The 19,328-nt window shown below is 49.7% G+C and overlaps 2 protein-coding genes across 3 annotated transcripts in view; one reads left to right on the top strand and one right to left on the bottom strand.

The window, feature by feature from the left end:
* The window catches only part of LOC141054039 (unconventional myosin-Ig-like), a 218,300-nt gene extending 212,585 nt beyond the window's left edge, over positions 1–5,715 (top strand). For both annotated transcript variants that reach the window (XM_073551195.1, XM_073551196.1), the window contains one exon: positions 5,479–5,715. In XM_073551195.1, the coding sequence (XP_073407296.1) occupies positions 5,479–5,635 (157 nt within the window). In that variant the 3' untranslated portion in view covers positions 5,636–5,715. The remainder of the gene's footprint in view (positions 1–5,478) is intronic.
* Positions 5,716–14,992: 9,277 nt separating this feature from the next.
* LOC141054038 (cyclin-dependent kinase 5 activator 1-like) lies at positions 14,993–18,876 on the bottom strand. The gene has a single exon (XM_073551194.1). It carries the CDS (start codon positions 17,892–17,894, stop codon positions 17,013–17,015), a length of 882 nt encoding a protein of 293 aa, XP_073407295.1. The 5' UTR covers positions 17,895–18,876; the 3' UTR covers positions 14,993–17,012.
* Positions 18,877–19,328: the final 452 nt, after the last annotated feature.

Raw genomic sequence — 19,328 nt, 5'->3', positions numbered from 1 at the left:
GTCAGAATAGGGTCATCTGGTTTCAAAGAAAACGCCCAATCCTGGGGATCGCCGCGCAGCAAAGAGATGACAATTTTAACCTGCTGCGCGGGGCTCCCTGACGAGTTAGGCTTCAAAGCAAAAAATAATTTACAATTATTTTTGAAACTCAAAAATTTAGATCGATCCCCAAAAAATACATCAGGTGTGGGGATCTTTGGTTCAACAGCATGTGAACGAGCAAGATAGGCGGAAATTCCTCGCACTTCAGCAGCGAGCTACTCCACACGATCAGACACTTGCTTTATCTCCATTGAGAGAAAAAGAGAGAAAAAAAAAATTCCCCCTACGGCCTCAGAGATATAGAGGAAAGAATATACACACTTTTTTTTTTTTTTTTTAAACACAATTCTTTCCTGCTATTGAGTACCCAAGGATCTGCGGTTTGGCGGGTGATTCTGTTATGATTGAGTCACCGCAGGAGGCAAAAACAGAAATGCTAGCTAAGTCCAGAAAACCTGAGAAGTTGGCAACTATCAGATTGCAGACCCCTGAACCTATCAACACAACTAGAAGTAGCCGTGGGGGGTTCCTACGATGACCTAGACCCCTCGATCACAGCCAGAGAGATACATAGGCCTAAAGAAGGAAAGGGGAAATCTAACTGCCCCAGAGCAGACCCCAAAGCAATAGGCAGCCCCCCACATATAATGGCGGTGAAGCAAGATGAAAACACTTACACAGACAGAAAGACAGGCTGAGCAAAGACGGGGCCCAGAAACTACCTAGATAGGAACGGATAGGAAGGCTGCTGTCTGCAATCTGCCAAAACCCTATCAGAGACAAAAGCCAACAAGCTGATATAAAAATGGCCCTGAAGCAACTAAGCTTCAAAAACTAAATCAGCACTCAGGTACCTTCAGAAGACAGAGCTAACGGAACACTGCACACTCCAGCAGGGAATGGCAGAATCCAAAAAGCAAGAAAAACAAAAACAAATCTTATATGCAAAAAGGCAAAACAGAAAACTTAGCTTTAGGAGAGCAGGAATCAGACTGGTGTCCAAGAGTCCACAGAGAAATCACCCGCAGGGCAGAAAGGGCGTAGGCTGCCTTAAATCCAGTCAGTGACTCCACTCAGCCAATCGTCTTCATTAGTCCCAGGTGCCTGATAATCAGGCTCACTACCTTCCTTCACTAGAATAGGGAGTTCACCAGGCCTCAGTGACGGAGGGGAAAATGAACTCACAACAGAAATGGGTCACTGGTGCAAGTGATGCAGGGAGCCTGCTTACTTCTTCTTCTGTGACTGGTTCAAAATTAGAGAGTGAGCTAGATGCAGTGGGGGAGGGAGGACGGTGCATGGTATGAGGTGATTGGGAGATAATTTCTTGTCGGATCTGGTCAATTTTTTCTTTGAAGTAATTGGCCAGATCGTCAGCTCGGAGCTCCGTGGTTGGAGCCTGCACTCTTGGGTTGAGTAGAGAATGAAAAGTAGCCTAAGACAAAAAAGAAAAGGACTTAAAAATTCCCCACAAATGATGAATCGAGCATTTGTGTCCTGGAAATTGTCCCGCTGGCCCTGGGCCGGCTGCATCCTCCTGTATTTTGTGGTCATCATCCTTGGGTGCCCTATTTTTAGGCAGGGTTAATATTAGCAGATCTCACCCCAGATCTCTTGGTGCAGTATTAATATATGGGATCACACGTGGAGTAGCAGAGCCCAAGCAGTGACAATGTTCCCACTCTCCGCTGATCTTAGCGTTTTTATTTTTTTGTTTTTTGAACATTCCGGCAGTACATTGCCCAGCCGAAGGTGCAGATAGTCCTCGATACAGTATAATGCAGGTCCCATGTAGCACATATAGTAAAATGCACTCCCCATGGTCCTTGATAGAGTATACTGCAGCCCCACACACACTAGTGCAGCCCCCCACACACACACTACTTACCTCTCCTCGTTTCCCTGTTGCTCTGGCTTCTGCAGAGCAACTCATCACCTCCGTTGCTGGCACACGCTGCTGAGTCAGAGGGGGGAGTGATGGGAGAGGGAGCGTCACATGATGCCGCTCTTAGCATCACACCACTGGCTGGGGGCCCCTGAAGGAGCCCTAGGCAGCAGCCTGGTGTACCGGCCCCTAACGCTGGCCCTGTATGAGGGGACACTCTTCCACCCACTCTATGAGAGTCCCCCTAAAAGCCAGCTCATAACATAACTTCATAACTTAACCCTCATAACACACATTGTGGTGGAGGAAATAAACTCTGGATTATATATCACTGACGCCATTAGGCTTAGTGAAACATCTCCCCTCTATTACATCACCAGTGACTGTCACACAATGTATCAGACAAATCTTAAATATGAGAGTCCTCAGTGGTTGATACCTTTTAATGGCGAACTGAGATGATGGTAACACATTGCAGCTTTCCATCCTACTCCGGTCTCTTCATCAGGTTGAGAATAAAGGCCCCTTTACGTTTAACGATGCACCAGTGATCCGACCAGTGATACGACCCGGTCAGGATCGCTGGTGCATCGCTAAATGATCGCTAGTGAGCTGCCACACAGGAAGATCTCACAGCGATGCAGCAGCGACGCAGCGGACGATACTTACCATTCACACACAGCGATCCTGACGTCCTCCCGCCCGCCTCCACGCGTTGCTCGTCATCACAGCAGGAAGCAGACGACGAGAAATGGAGCCGCCCGATCTCGCGCGATCAGCGATGGACAGCGGGGGAGCCGGTTGGAGGTAAGTATCACACATAGCGATATTGCTAGCGATATCGCTATGTGTAAAACCCCCTTAACAATCTGAAGAGTCACAGATTTATACACAACAGGACACAGGAATAACGCGATAGATAAGACAAGTGACGGGAAGCAGAAGTCTTGAAATCTGCAATTTGTTACCATCTTTTCAGTTTGCCATTAATAAGTATCAACCACTGAGGAGGCGCAAATTCTAATATTTTGTCTATCTCTTGGCTAACACGATACAAAAATACATTTTTGTACAGGAAAAACATATATCGGTCAAATGTCCGAGCTGTGGACCTCATAGCAGTTTATTATTATTTATTTATATAGCACCATTGGTTCCATGGTGCTGTACATGAGAAGGGGTTACATACAAAGTACAGATATCACTTACAGTAAACTAACAATCACAGACTGATACAGAGGGGAGAGGACCCTGCCCTTTCGGGCTCACATGCTACAGGATGGTGGGGAAGGAGACAGCAGGTTGGGGGGTTACAGCAGCTCCAGTGATGGTGAGGCGGTGGCTCCAGTAGTGGTGAGGAGGTAGCGGGGTCATTGCAGGCTGTAGGCTTTCCTGAAGAGGTGGGTTTTCAGGTTCCGTCTGAAGGATCCGAATGTGGTTGATAGTCGGATGTGTTGGGGCAAAGAATTCCAGAGGATGGGGATATTCGTGGGCACGTACCCTTAGGTCACATAGAGTTTTTTCGCCTCTGCATGTGAGCAAAAATCGAATTAACTAACAGGAAGCAGAGAACTTGGAAGGAACGGACGCCCAGACATTGGTTAGAGCAGTGCAGAATGTCGGATTATTTCAGGATTATTGGGGGTCTCCTCCGTGCACAGAATCGTGGTCCATCTGTGCGATCGCTCTCTCTGGTGTGAGCGGCACATTCTCCGCGCTCGCTGCGCTCTGCAGATATAAATAGTAGATTCTCTAATGCAATCAATTAAAGTCAATGAGCCGGCGGTGGCCCGCAGCCCCCATCACACAGGCCCTTGTGTCTCCCCGCATGCTTCCCATTACAGGCTGAGTGGCCACAGATCTGCACCATGGGAGGGGGCGCAGGATGTGGAGTCAGAAGCCCCCAGTCCTGGCGCAGTTCACACTCATCCTTCCTGTATCTCCCTATATAACAATGAGCCCTTGTGTCGCTGTTCGGCCATGTGCACACATGCAGTATTTGGTGAGTTATTTACCCCAGTATTTGTAAGCCAAAACCAGGAGTGGGTGATAAATACAGAAGGGGCGCCAATGCTTCTATTCTGCTTTTCCGCTGATTGTTCCTCTCCTGGTTTTGGCTTTCAAATACTGGGGTAAAAAACTTGCCAAATACTCAGTGTGTGCACATGGCCTTAAAGGGCTAATGCTGTGATTTATGGCAACCAGTGGGCATTGTGGGCCGATCACAGAGACCCTCCACTGAGTCCACTCACATGAAGATTTCTGGTGTATCGGACCAACCCATACAATCCCAGTGACCCTAGAGCTCAGCGGACCCCCTAATAACAGCCATATTCTGAGGAGGGGGCAGGACAGCACTGCTATCAGTCACCGCTCTGCTGGGTCAGCCCTGCCATGACAGGGGCCGGCCAGATGGTCAGCGGAGGTCCCATGTGACCTCTAACCTCAGGGACAGGGTCATTCGTCAGGGTCATTGGTCAGGGCTGGTGAATAGTCCGGCAGGAATAAGGGGACGTCATGTGCAGAGCAGCAGGGGCCCCAGCTCTATCCAAGTGACTGAGGACAAGTGCAGAGGGGCTCTTATAATACGGGCTCCATGGCTATCATTGTGGGGGCACGAAGGCAATTATGGGGGTTACATGGCTATCATTGTGAGGGCACTAAGGCAATTATGAGGGTTTCATTGCTATCATTGTGGGGGCACTAAGGCATTTACAGGGGTTCATGACTATCATTGTGGGGGCACTAAGGCAATTATGGGGGTTACATGGCTAACATTGTGGGGGCACTAAGGCAGTTATGGGGGTTTCATTGCTATCATTGTGGAGGCACTAAGGCAGTTATGGGGGTTACATGGCTAACATTGTGGGGGCACTAAGGCAATTACGGGGGTTTATGGTATTATCATGTGGGCACTAAGGCAATTATGGGGTCCTGTTGCTATCATTATGGGGTTACTTTGTCTGAGGAGGCTCTATAATTATCGTGGGGGATCTGTTACTTGACAATTAGGGAAGCTTTACCACTATCATTACTGGCGCATTGTGGCGATTATCAGGGCGACGTTAGTGACATTTATGGGGGCACTATGACCATCATCATGGGGGCATTGTGCCTTTCATGGGAGCACTGACCGTTATGGCTCCTTTTGGCTATCATTGTGGGGGTATTTTGAGAATTAAGGAGGGCTCTGTTACTATTGTGGGGGCCCTGTGATTGACATTCAGGGAAGCTTTATGGTTATAGTACTGTGACTGACATTTTCAGGGGCTCCATGGCTATAAGAGGGGCACTCTGGCTGGCCGTTGGGGGTCTTTATCTCCATCATGGAGGCGCTGGGACTGGCCGTTATAGAGGCTTTATGGGGGCACCAGGGGGCATAGAGGCTGAACAATGTGGCGCCTCTGTGGCTGTTATTATGGGGGACATTGTGGCGGTTACATCCCGTATATGATGGTTTCCACACGGCGGGCTAACGCATTGTGCCGCAGCTTTGGGTGTGACCTCTCGGGTCTCCGGTAGTGATCGCCACGTCTCTCTTCTTCCCACAGGACACATCAGGAATTCTCAGTGAAAGTCTCCAACCGCATCCAGATGAACGACCGCGGCAGACAGCGACCGATCTCCGTAGAGATGAGAGCCGACATAGAAAAGCCGGAGTTCCGCAATGGCCGCACTGGTTTGGTGCTGCGCTGGCCGGGGATCTGATCCCAGAACTGAAGAAACATTGAGAAGTTAAAGGCAAACTATCATCTGAAATTGCCAAATAATAAACCTTCCAAGCCCTTGTGGAGGCTCCGCTTCTGTCACTGCGCTCAGCATGTCGCCTGTTGGAGCTGCAGTTTGTGCCTCAGAGCTGCATTTCCAATCATAACTAAAACAGAAAGTTGCATCCAACATTTGTCACCCATCAGAATACCCATAGAAGGATTCACAGAGGGTCTCTCCTCTGTCGTCGCCCCCATATTACTACCATAGTCACTGCTTAAATTGGTCCTAAACACCCCAAACAGGTAAAAGGCCGCGGCCCTAGAGCCGCTCCACAGTCAGTCCCCTTCTCACGCCCTCATTCTATGATTACATGGGTGATCCCTTATGTAGGGTCTCAGGGGGATAAGAAAAAGATCCGCGCGCTGCCCGAGTCTCCGTGGGTGAAGATGCCAAGGACTGGGAATGGTATTAGCGGCCACGGCATAATCCTACACAGCAACTACAGTCACATGGCTCGTCCTCCTAAATGGGGCTCTAGGGGCAAGAGGTGTGCAGCCTGACACATTGTAACAAATCGTCACACTGAAAACCTGTCATTGTACTTCTCAAATGTGAAGGTTTAATACATCTGTACTCCAGGCTGATAGCCCTGCACTGATACATTGTAACAAACTACCAACTGAGTGAGCAACACCAAGGGAAGATGAGATTTTAGCCTTTGTGGGTAAAGACTTATTGTCTCCATTCACTGATGACAAGCAAAGCCTTTGAAACATAAATTATATTAAAGCATTGCAAACATTTTATAACTTTTGTACTCCCTCCCTCTGCATAGAGAGATACATGATAAGATCCTGTCTGTAGTCACCACTAGGAGGAGCTCCCTGTATACAGAGATACATAAGATCCTGTCTGCAGCCACCACTAGGGGGAGCTCCCTGTATACAGAGATACAGGATAAGATCCTGTCTGCAGCCACCACTAGGGGGAGCTCTCTGTACACAGAGATACATGATAAGATCCTGTCTGCAGCCACCACTAGGGGGAGCTCCCTGTATACAGAGATGCAGGATAAGATCCAGTCTGCAGCCACCACCAGGGGGAGCTCCCTGTATACAGAGATACAGGCTAAGATTCTGTCTGCAGCCAACACTAGGAGGAGCTCCCTGTATACAGAGATACATGATAAGATCCTGTCTGCAGTCACCACTAGGGGGAGCTCCCTGTATACAGAGATACATGATAAGATCCTGTCTGCAGCCACCACTAGGAGGAGCTCCCTGTATACAGAGATACATTATAAGATCCTGTCTGCAGCCACCACTAGGCGGAGCTCCCTGTATACAGAGATACAGGATAAGATCCTGTCTGCAGCCACCACTAGGGGGGCTCTCTGTACACAGAGATACATGATAAGATCCTGTCTGCAGCCACCACTAGGGGGAGCTCCCTGTATACAGAGATACATGATAAGATCCAGTCTGCAGCCACCACCAGGGGGAGCTCCCTGTATACAGAGATACAGGCTAAGATTCTGTCTGCAGCCAACACTAGGAGGAGCTCCCTGTATACAGAGATACATGATAAGATCCTGTCTGCAGTCACCACTAGGGGGAGCTCCCTGTATACAGAGATACATGATAAGATCCTGTCGGCAGCAACCACTAGGGGGAGCTCCCTGTATACAGAGATACAGGATAAGATCCTGTCTGCAGTCACCACTAGGGGGAGCTCCCTGTATACAGAGATACACGATAAGATCCTGTCTGCAGTCACCACTAGGGGGAGCTAACTATACAGAGATACACGATAAGATCCTGTCTGCAGCCACCACTAGGGGGAGCTCTCTGTACACAGAGATACATGATAAGATCCTGTCTGCAGCCACCACTAGGGGGAGCTCCCTGTATACAGAGATACATGATAAGATCCAGTCTGCAGCCACCACCAGGGGGAGCTCCCTGTATACAGCGCTACATGATAAGATCCTGTCTGCAGCCACCACTAGGGGGAGCTCCCTGTATACAGAGATACATAAGATCCTGTCTGTAGCCACCACTAGGGGGAGCTCCCTGTATACAGAGATATATGATAAGATCCTGTCTGCAGCCACCACTAGGTGGAGCTCCCTGTATACAGAGCTACATGATAAGATCCTGTCTGCAGCCACCACTAGGGGGAGCTCCCTGTATACAGGATCTGCAGATTGCTTAGGCTGATACATAGTGACACATTTTCTTCTTTGTCATCTGATTTCTAGCTGTTTCTGTGGATTCAAGAATAATTTCCAAACCCATGGTGTAATGTGAAGTAAAGAGGACAGAACAGAAATCCATTTTTATCATTTCGTTTTATTGAAAAGTGCCACTGTCCCATCAGTAGGAGGGTGAGAGCGCCCCGACCTTGCCCACGTTGCCCGCAGTGCCAGGCCTCGATGCAGCAGCCACACATCCCGCACAGACAAGACCACCCTACAAGGACCCATTGTCCTTCCCGTCCCCCCGTCTCTGCTTCCATCCTGACATCTACGCGTCATACCCGGGCGGCCAGATCGTGTCCTCACGGTACTTCCTGAGGTGAAGCTTTTCGTGCCGCGGGCTCCGGCTCCTGATCCAGGCGAGGCCCAGAAAGCGGGAGGAGGCGTCTCCGTTTCCTTTCCGTAAATCATTTCCAGTGTCCGCACATAGAAAAAAGTCTACAAACAAACCGCGCGTCGTCCATAGAAACACACAGGAAAGCGCCAGAACTCGCTCGTTTCACTTTTTTTTCTGTTCCCTTATAAATTAAATAATTTACAAATTGTGGGAAAAACTTCAAACACAGAATTCATGCAGCGCACCCCGAGCCACGGCGCATCGTCCCCGCCTGCAGTATATACAGCTCCACCGCCACGGTCTAGGGCAGCTGCCCAGCGCGGCCACCTGGGAGCACCATTCACATCCTAGCCACATCATCACTGAGAAGCGGGGCCTCAATCCTCTGATCGTGCGGCTCCGTCCATTATCAGCACTCGACCCCGGGGCGAGTAATGATAAACCAAAAATAAAAGCTCTTCAGCACGTGCAAACAGCGCCCCACCTGTCCTCAGGTTGTGTGTGGTATTGCAGCTCATTCCCAGACACTACAGTGAAGCTGATCCGGTCACTGCCGGTCGCCATCCCCCGGACACACAGCCGCAATATTTTAGATTTTGGCCTCAATGTAGTAAAATAAACTCTTATTTTTTTAGCAAATCTGCTTTGCCCCCGGAGCTGCTGGTAACGATGGGATGAAGCCTCTAGATCAGCAGAGCCGGCAGGACGGGGCGGGGAACATTTTGTCAAGTTTCTTAAAGTTCAAGTTGCTCCCTTATTTAATAGCAAAAAGTATGTGCAAAATGTAGAGTCAGTTTACTCTGTAGCAAATATTACAAGTCTGTGCAGTACAGAGATGTAATCAAATCTACTATACAGCAGATAACACAGGTGTTCAGCATGGAGAGTCAGTCTACTGTGCAGCAAATGATACATGTCTGTGCAGAACAGAGATGCAGTCTACTGTACAGCAGATAATACATGTCTGTGAAGTACAGAGAGTCAGTCTACTGCCCAGCAAATGATACATGTCTGTACAGAACAGAGATACAGTCTACTGTACAGCAGATAATACATGTCTGTGAAGTACAGAGAGTCAGTCTACTGCCCAGCAAATGATACATGTCTGTGCAGAACAGAGATGCAGTCTACTGTACAGCAGATAATACATGTCTGTGAAGTACAGAGTCAGTCTACTGCCCAGCAAATGATACATGCCTGTACAGAACAGATACAGTCTACTGTACAGCAGATAATACATGTCTGTGAAGTACAGAGAGTCAGTCTACTGCGCAGCAAATGATACATGTCTGTGCAGAACAGAGATGCAGTCTACTGTACAGCAGATAATACATGTCTGTGAAGTACAGAGAGTCAGTCTACTGCGCAGCAAATGATACATGTCTGTGAAGAACAGAGATGCAGTCTACTGTATAGCAGATAATACATGTCTGTGAAGTACAGAGTCAGTCTACTGCGCAGCAAATGATACATGTCTGTGCAGAACAGAGATGCAGTCTACTGTACAGCAGATAATACATGTCTGTGACGTACAGAGAGTCAGTCTACTGCGCAGCAAATGATACATGTCTGTGCAGAACAGAGATGCAGGCTACTGTACAGCAGATAATACATGTCTGTGAAGTACAGAAAGTCAGTCTACTGCGCAGCAAATGATACATGTCTGTACAGAACAGAGATACAGTCTACTGTACAGCAGATAATACATGTCTTTGAAGTATAGTCAGTCTATTGTGCAGCAAATTATACATGTCTGTGCAGAACAGAGATGCAGTCTACTGTACAGCAGATAATACATGTCTGTGAAGTACAGAGAGTCAGTCTACTGTGCAGAAAATGATACATGTCTGTGCAGAACAGATGCAGTCTACTGTATAGCAGATAATACATGTCTGTGAAGTACAGAGAGTCAGTCTACTGTACAGCAGATAATAGATGTCTATGCAGTACAGAGAAGCAATCTACTGTGCAGCAAATGTACATGTATGTGCAGAACAGAGATGCAATCTATTGTACAGCAGATAATACATGTCTGTGCAGTACAGAGAAGCACTCTACCCTGCAGCAAATGTACATGTCTGGGCAGAACAGAGATGAAGTCTACTGTACAGCAGATAATAGATGTCTATGCAGTACAGAGAAACAGTCTACTGTGCAGCAAATGTACATGTATGTGCAGAACAGAGATGCAATCTATTGTACAGCAGATAATACATGTCTGTGCAGTAGAGAAGCACTCTACCCTGCAGTAAATACTTGTCTGTGCAGTACAGAGAAGCAATCTACTGTACAGCACATAATAAAAATCTGTGCAGAACATAGACGCAGTCTACTGTACAGCAAATAATACAAGTCTGTGCAGAACAGAGATGCAGTCTACTATAGAGCCGATAATACATGTCTGTGCAGTACAGAGATGCAGTCTACTGTACAGCAGATAATACATGTCTGTGAAGTATAGCAAGACTTTACTGTACAGCTGGTAATACGGTTCTATGCACCACAAAGATGCAGTCCATTTTACTGAAGATAATACAGGTCTGTGCAGCAAATAATACAAGTCAGTGCAACATGGAGAGGCATATTACTGCACAGCAGGTAGTACATGTCTGCAGCAGCAAGATGCAAGATACTTTTCAGAAGATATAAGTCTGTGCAGCAAACAAATTCATTTGACTGTACTGAAGATAATGCAAGTCTGTGCAGCATAAAGAGTCAGTCTACTGTAAAACAGATAACAAATATGTGTTGCATGGAGATGCAGTCTACGGTACAGTATATAATACAAGTTTGTTACTGCACATAAGACGGTCTGTGTATAATAAAGAGGCAGCAAATAATATAATATTAGTCTGTACAGCATGGTGATGCAGTGAACTGTACAGCATAAAGATGCCCTCTACTGTACAGTAGATAATACAGGTCTGTGCAGCATGGAGATGCAGTCTACTGTACAGCAGATAAAAGTTTATATAACATGGAGATGCAGTCTTCTCTACAGCAGATAATACAAATCTGTGCAGTCTGGGGAAGCAGTCTCATGTACAGAAGATCAAGTGCCTGTACAGTGACAAGGCTCTCCAATGGCCGGAGCACCGGCGTGCAGTACTGGTTATAGGGGGATGCCGCAGTGGCTCATACACATTAGGGGAGAGACGAGAAACCTGCGGGGGTCGGCGGACCAGCTAATGTGAGGGGATCCTGATGCAGCCGACTGCAGATGTTGGAGGGAACATGCCCAATTTTTTGCTGTTGGGGGAGGTCCGGCTGTCAGAGGTACAGCAGCAGCGGTGAACGGCCGCCATGACCTTCATGTATTAGCCATGGCCCCTTCATTATGACAGACCCCAGGATGACCCCTCTGCTCTGCCCACGTCTCCCTTTACTACTGTTGAATATGGCACCCCTATATGTAGGTGAGCCCCCCTCGTATGTACGATGATGTACAGATGTCAACCCCACCTGGCAGCCTGTAATAATGGTGACAATGCTACTCATGGCTCTGGCACCCCCAAAAATCACACCAGTGATCGTACACCTGGGGCGCTACAGTCCCTACTGTGCTGGGAGTTATAGTTCCCCTACACCAAGCGGTTGTAGTTGGGGATGGCTGCAGACCATCGCAGAAATGCTTCCTGAGCCTGTGCCAATAAGCCAGACCAATAAGGCTGCTGACTAGAACTACACCTTCAGCCATCTCCCCCCGGCCTGGGCTGCAGCCTCCGGTTCTGGCGGTCGCCCTGCTCGGGAGCCATTTTCTAGAAATGTTATTTTTGTTCTGTCCCCGGCTGCTCGCTCTGCAGACACAGGCAGATGTAGGTCACCCCCCCAGAAAGGAGCACGTCCGGGGGGCACAATCAGCACCCAGCGCCACGGCACATAAAGACACGTGTGCAGCGGTATCAGCCGAGCAGCGCCCCAAAAATACACAATGCACAGCGGAAATAGACACGACCAGGGTGTCCCAAATAAATAAATGCCCCCCCACATCCAAACAACAATCCGACCCACTCATTTATTAGAGATTTAGGGACCCGGTGTCCTGGATCAGCGCTCAAGATGGCCTCCTATCCGGAGAACAGCCGCTCCTCCGCCAGCTGCGACACATTGCACGAAAGCCATCACATCTAATGTGCAAGCTGCACCGGACGCATGGGGGCATCAACAGGGAGACCCCGCCATCATTCGCTCCCCAATACACCCTAAGCATTGCCTCTAAAGACAACACTGTATCCGGACACATCGTGTGCAACAATGTATCAACTAGACTGCAACATATTAATCCGTAAACGCAGAAAGCCATGTAAACAGTGGGGTCCACGGGCGGGCCTGTGCAGACCCCAATTTTGTATGTAGAGGCTCTGTGAAAAGAAACAAAAAAAAACCTTGTAGGAAGATGATGTCGGGGGCTCGGAGCGCGTCAATCCAATTCTCATTAACCCAAAGCCAGATCAGCGCATTATCACTAAGTGACCAGAAATAATCCTGGAGATCAGTCAACAGCAACAGAGCCCGGGCATGACCTGTGAGAAATATTGGGTCACCATGATCTTACAAAACCGACTTCTCCCCCCCACACGAGCATTCACAGCTACAATTACAATTAGGGCCGTACCCGCTACAGAATGAACCCCAAGTCCTGGGAATATAACAAAGTGACCGGATTTGGGGCCAAGACTATGAGAGACATAGTGCCCAGGGCCATAGCACAGACTATGAGAGACATAGTGCCCCCTGGGCCAAGACTATGAGAGACATAGTGCCCCCTGGGCCAAGACTATGAGTGACATAGTGCCCCCTGGGCCAAGACTATGAGAGACATAGTGCCCCCTGGGACAAGACTATCAGTGACATAGTGCCCCCTGGGCCAAGTCTATGAGAGACATAGTGCCCCCTAGGCCAAGACTATGAGAGACATAGTGCCCCCTGGGCCAAGACTATGAGTGACATAGTGACCAGGGCCATAGCACAGACTATGAGAGACATAGTGCCCCCTGGGCCAAGACTATGAGTGACATAGTGCCCCCTGGGCCAAGTCTATGAGAGACATAGTGCCCAGGGCCATAGCACAGACTATGAGAGACATAGTGCCCCCTGGGCCAAGACTATGAGTGACATAGTGCCCCCTGGGCCAAGACTATGAGTGACATAGTGCCCCCTGGGCCAAGACTATGAGTGACATAGTGCCCCCTGGGCCAAGACTATGAGTGACATAGTGACCAGGGCCATAGCACAGACTATGAGTGTCACAGTGCCCCCTGGGCCAAGACTATGGGTGACATAGTGCCCCCTGGGCCAGGACTATGAGTGACATAGTGCCCCCTGGGCCAAGACTATGGGTGACATAGTGCCCCCTGGGCCAAGACTATGAGACATAGTGCCCCCTAGGCCAAGACTATGAGAGACATAGTGCCCCCTGGGCCAAGACTATGAGTGACATAGTGCCCCCTGGGCCAAGACTATGAGTGACATAGTGCCCCCTGGGCCAAGTCTATGAGAGACATAGTGTCCAGGGCCATAGCACAGACTATGAGAGACATAGTGCCCCCTGGGCCAAGACTATGAGTGACATAGTGCCCCCTGGGCCAAGACTATGAGTGACATAGTGCCCCCTGGGCCAAGACTATGAGTGACATAGTGCCCCCTGGGCCAAGACTATGAGTGACATAGTGACCAGGGCCATAGCACAGACTATGAGTGTCACAGTGCCCCCTGGGCCAAGACTATGGGTGACATAGTGCCCCCTGGGCCAGGACTATGAGTGACATAGTGCCCCCTGGGCCAAGACTATGGGTGACATAGTGCCCCCTGGGGCAAGACTATGGGTGACATAGTGACCAGGGCCATAGCACAGACTATGAGTGACATAGTGCCCCCTGGACCAAGACTATGAGTGACATAGTGCCCCCTGGGACAAGACTATGGGTGACATAGTGACCAGGGCCATAGCACAGACTATGAGAGACATAGTGCCCCCTGGACCAAGACTATGAGTGACATAGTGCCCCCTGGGCCAAGACTATGGGTGACATAGTGACCAGGGCCATAGCACAGACTATGAGTGACATAGTGCCCCCTGGGCCAAGACTATGAGAGACATAGTGCCCCCTGGGCCAAGACTATGAGTGACATAGTGCCCCCTGGGCCAAGACTATGAGTGACATAGTGCCCCCTGGGCCAAGACTATGCGTGTCATAGTGCCCCATGGGCCAAGACTATGAGAGACATAGTGCCCCATGGGCCAAGACTATGAGTGACATAGTGCCCCCTGGGCCAAGACTATGAGAGACATAGTGCCCCCTGGGCCAAGACTATGAGAGACATAGTGCCCCATGGGCCAAGACTATGAGTGACATAGTGACCAGGGCCATAGCACAGACTATGAGTGTCATAGTGCCCCCTGGGCCAAGACTATGAGTGACATAGTGCCCCCTGGGCCAAGACTATGAGAGACATAGTGCCCCATGGGCCAAGACTATGAGTGACATAGTGCCCCCTGGGCCAAGACTATGAGAGACATAGTGCCCCCTGGGCCAAGACTATGAGAGACATAGTGCCCCATGGGCCAAGACTATGAGTGACATAGTGACCAGGGCCATAGCACAGACTATGAGTGACATAGTGCCCCCTGGGCCAAGACTATGAGTGACATAGTGCCCCCTGGGCCAAGACTATGAGTGTCATAGTGCCCCCTGGGCCAAGACTATGAGTGACATAGTGCCCCCTGGGCCAAGACTATGAGTGACATAGTACGCCCTGGGCCAAGACTATGAGAGACATAGTGCCCCATGGGCCAAGACTATGAGTGACATAGTGCCCCCTGGGCCAAGACTATGAGAGACATAGTGCCCCCTGGGCCAAGACTATGAGAGACATAGTGCCCCATGGGCCAAGACTATGAGTGACATAGTGACCAGGGCCATAGCACAGACTATGAGTGTCATAGTGCCCCCTGGGCCAAGACTATGAGTGACATAGTGCCCCCTGGGCCAAGACTATGAGAGACATAGTGCCCCCTGGGCCAAGACTATGAGAGACATAGTGCCCCATGGGCCAAGACTATGAGTGACATAGTGCCCCCTGGGCCAAGACTATGAGAGACATAGTGCCCCCTGGGCCAAGACTATGAGAGACATAGTGCCCCATGGGCCAAGACTATGAGTGACATAGTGACCAGGGCCATAGCACAGACTATGAGTGACATAGTGCCCCCTGGGCCAAGACTATGAGTGACATAGTGCCCCCTGGGCCAAGACTATGAGTGTCATAGTGCCCCCTGGGCCAAGACTATGAGTGTCATAGTGCCCCCTGGGCCAAGACTATGAGTGTCATAGTGCCCCCTGGGCCAAGACTATGAGTGTCATAGTGCCCCCTGGGCCAAGACTATGAGTGACATAGTACACCCTGGGCCAAGACTATGAGTGACATAGTGCCCCCTGGGCCAAGACTTTGAGTGACATAGTGACTGGGGACCAGGGCCCAGAACAAGTGACTTAGTGACCAGGGCCACAGTCCAGACTATGAGTGACACAATGCCCCCTGGGCCCAGACTATGAGTGACATACTGCCCCCTGGGCCAAGACTATGAGTGACATAGTGCCCCCTGGGCCAAGACTATGAGTTACATAGTGACTGGGGACCAGGGCCCAGAACAAGTGACTTAAGTGACCAGGGCCACGGCCCAGACTATGAGTGACATACTGCCCCCTGGGCCCAGACTATGAGTGACATATTGCCTAGTGACCGGGGCCCAGAACACAAGTGACATAGTAACCAGGGCCATGGCCCAGACTATGAGTGACTTAGTCCCCCCTGGACCAAGACTATAAGTGACATAATGACTATGGACCAGGGCCCAGAAAACAAGTGACTTAGTGACGAAGGCCATGGCCCAGACTATGAGTGACATAATGCCCCCTGGGCAAAGACTATGAGTAACATAGTGACTGGGGACCGGGGACCAGAAAACGAGTGACATAGTGACCAGAGCCGGGTGACATAGTGACTGGGACTTCGGACCAGACTATGAGTGGCATGTTGACCTGGACAGGGGCCCAGACTATGAGGGACATATCATCTGAAGCTGGGGCCAAACCTACAAGACACCATCAGGAGTCGACATAAGTTAAAATCATTGGAGTAACTGCAATAGATATTGACTCTGACAGTGATGATTTTGGAAACACTTTGAGGGAGGCAAGAGGAAACATCCACACAACCTGCAGACATCAGAACAAAAGCAACATCAGACCCATCACAAGTGTCACATTTCTGGAGGGACTCGGAAGAGGACGGCATCGTCCACCATTACCTATCTCTAGAACCTGGACCCAGCAGCCAAGAGAGGCTGGGGTTACATATATCAGTGCAAATATACATCCGGGCCACACCCTGTCAGCGGGTGATGGAGAGAGCATGGAGTATATTGTTCCCATTTACGTTCCTCTCCCTGGATTGTATGTATTTGTAAGAGAGGCAAGAGTCCGGTGATCGCTTTGGGATGACAGTGAGAAAAAGTAACGTATCAGTCTTCATAAGGAAAGGGACAGGAGGTGATGTGAGCACGAGGCACTTGCTGGCCCAAAAACAAATATGCACGTTGGTTGGTGGTTACATTGCCTCAAATTCTCCACCACCTCTCAACGTAGACAATGCACAAAAGGTTGAATGTGGTCCCATTTTGTCCTTTTAGATTTTTTTTTGGCTACTGGATCGTTGTTGTTAGCCAGGGATTACAGTCCTGACCTGTGACGGAGCTTGGTCTACTCTCTCAAGGACAGTCACCGATCAAGTACTCTAGAGAATTCATCACGGTTGCCCTCATTTTTTAGGTCAGCAAACACCTGGGTGAAATAGTGTGGGTCAGCATTAATTCTCAACATCTTGGCACTCATGGCATCAATGATGCAAAGACATCGGTCCCAGAAGGCATCTTTGCCTGCTTCTACCAAAAATGGTTTTAGAGGGTAGGAGATCTCATTGCCCATGTAAGAGTAGGATAGGTATAGGCAAGTCAAGAGAGTGGCTTGCAAGTCATGCTCGGTGGCCACAGAGTCCCCATCAATGACATCCCTGCAGAGCAAGTAGACAAAAACCACGTTGGCTGGGGTGACAAAGGCCTGGTCTTGCCATCCTTGGAGAAGCAAGGAGCGGTCCACACTACGGAGCCATAGAATAGGGTCTGTGGGGGATAAATGTTTCAGTCGGTAGCATCTTCTGCAAAGAAATTCTCCAAGGCATTTCAGTAGTTCACCAGTAGAAGCTTGGACTATGACTCTCTTTGGAGAACCACCACCGGTGGTGTTGGAGACCTTCTTGATTGAGGATATCTGCTTAGAGCTCAACGGTGCCAGGGGTTGACTGTCATAGCTGGAGAGATTGGCACAAGATAATGATTTTTTCACATTCTCGTGGTTTAAATGGGCAACATCCTTTTGGTAATTGCTGTTAGCGGTTCCCTTCCTTGATGTCTTCTTCTTGGTGGAGGCCACCAGTCTCTTCCAGGTGAGAGCGGGGATGAACATGGAGTGTCGTTTCAGTGCCTTGTCGGGCTTCTGTCCGCTGCTCTTGCTGACACTTGTGTAATGTGCCAGGGATCCTGAGCCGTCATCGTACAGGCTGGCTTTCCGAGAGCCTGGTGACAGGGACAAGACAGTGCCCATGCTGGCAGAGATCTTCACAAGCAAGAAGGCGGTGGAGAGAAGGCCAAGGAGCCTGTGAAAAGCAATAATTTCCAATCTGCTAGCGGCTGATGAATTGCATTAAGCTGAGGAATGAGATTGACAGCTCTTTGTTGCCTGCATTGCAGTTCACGAGTGGCGTTACCCCCTAAACAATGTGCGCCAATGGGGGGTCAGTTACCCGTAACTAACAGGAGGTCAGCCTCTGCCCAATGGATTGTTCTGGGCTCTGCAGTCTGTTCTTGCCGCGGCCTTCAGAGGTCCATTCAGTGCAAATGGGAGGTCTTCATCTGCAGGGTCTTCAGTCTGCTGAGGTGAGGCGGAGGAGGAGGAAGGGTCTCGAAAGATGAATCCTTCATTCAGATGCTGCTCCCTCCATCCGGCTCGTGGTCTTCTTTTTTTTTTCTGAGATGTGCACTGCAGATAGGAGGGGGTCAGATGTTACCAGGGATATGGAGCGACGAGGCTGCAGATTGGCTCTCGCCCACCGTCAATTACACCTGCTATTGATCCGTCCTTGTTTATCCGTAATATTGTTGAGTGACGATGATGGGAGTGATAGTCAATAGCCCACCTAGACAAAGGCGGATGAGGAGTCGCAGTCAGTCCATGCAGGGGGCGCGGAGATTGCGATTGTGTGGAAAGGGTTAACCCACCGGCTTTGTCAGATGGGAAGGGGGGGATGACTCCTGTCCTCTACTGCTTTTTCTTTGAGGTTCAGGGAAGATTTTCCAGTGGAGGATGAGATGTAGATCACTTCTTGTCCCTGGGAAGATATGCCCTCCTGTGCTGTCAGCGTCTGGTGGAGCCCCCCAGTCCTGCTGCATTGGTCAGTGGGTCTGCAGCATTCAGCATCTGATGAGGGACAGGAGATACTGAGAGGAGAGGGCTGATCCTGCTCCTGAGCTCACAGGCATCTCTGTGCGGCTGATCCAACCAGCTCTGCTCTTTCAGGGGGAATGAAGCTCAGGCACTATGATTTGTTCTTTGCCTCCCCCCCTCCAATCTATGGCTGCACATTCATGTACTGTAGCAGAGGTTGCAGCGCCACCTGGAGGACATATGGGAGTCTCTTTGTTCCAGGGACAGATGTGGCCTGCTCCATTGTCATGTTCTCTAGTCACTGCCTGGCAGACATATCACACTGGACGCGTGTGGCCCTGCCAGTGACATGCCAACACTCAGCCCACCTGGAAACTACAACACGGCACATGATGATTGAAAGGGCCACTGTCAGGCTGTGTGCCCACGTTACGTTTTTTAAGCGTTTCCGCAGCGCTTTTAGACGCGGGTTTCTGCCGCGGAAACACTTAAGAAAATCATCCAATGTAATCATAACTGAATCCGCACATGTTGTCCTAATGGTGCGTTTTTTTTTTCCGCTGCGGAAACGCTTAGCAGAAAAAAACGCAGCAT

Source organism: Dendrobates tinctorius, unplaced genomic scaffold (assembly GCF_039654945.1).
Source record: "Dendrobates tinctorius isolate UK_male_01 unplaced genomic scaffold, ASM3965494v1 ptg000173l, whole genome shotgun sequence".
NCBI lineage: Eukaryota > Metazoa > Chordata > Amphibia > Anura > Dendrobatidae > Dendrobates > Dendrobates tinctorius.
This window is presented reverse-complemented; position numbering and strand designations above follow the sequence as displayed.

What these genes read in the sequence shown, in the direction of transcription:
- LOC141054038 (XM_073551194.1), bottom strand. Translation starts at nt 17,894, where the DNA reads ATGGGCACTGTCTTGTCCCTGTCACCAGGCTCTCGGAAAGCCAGCCTG.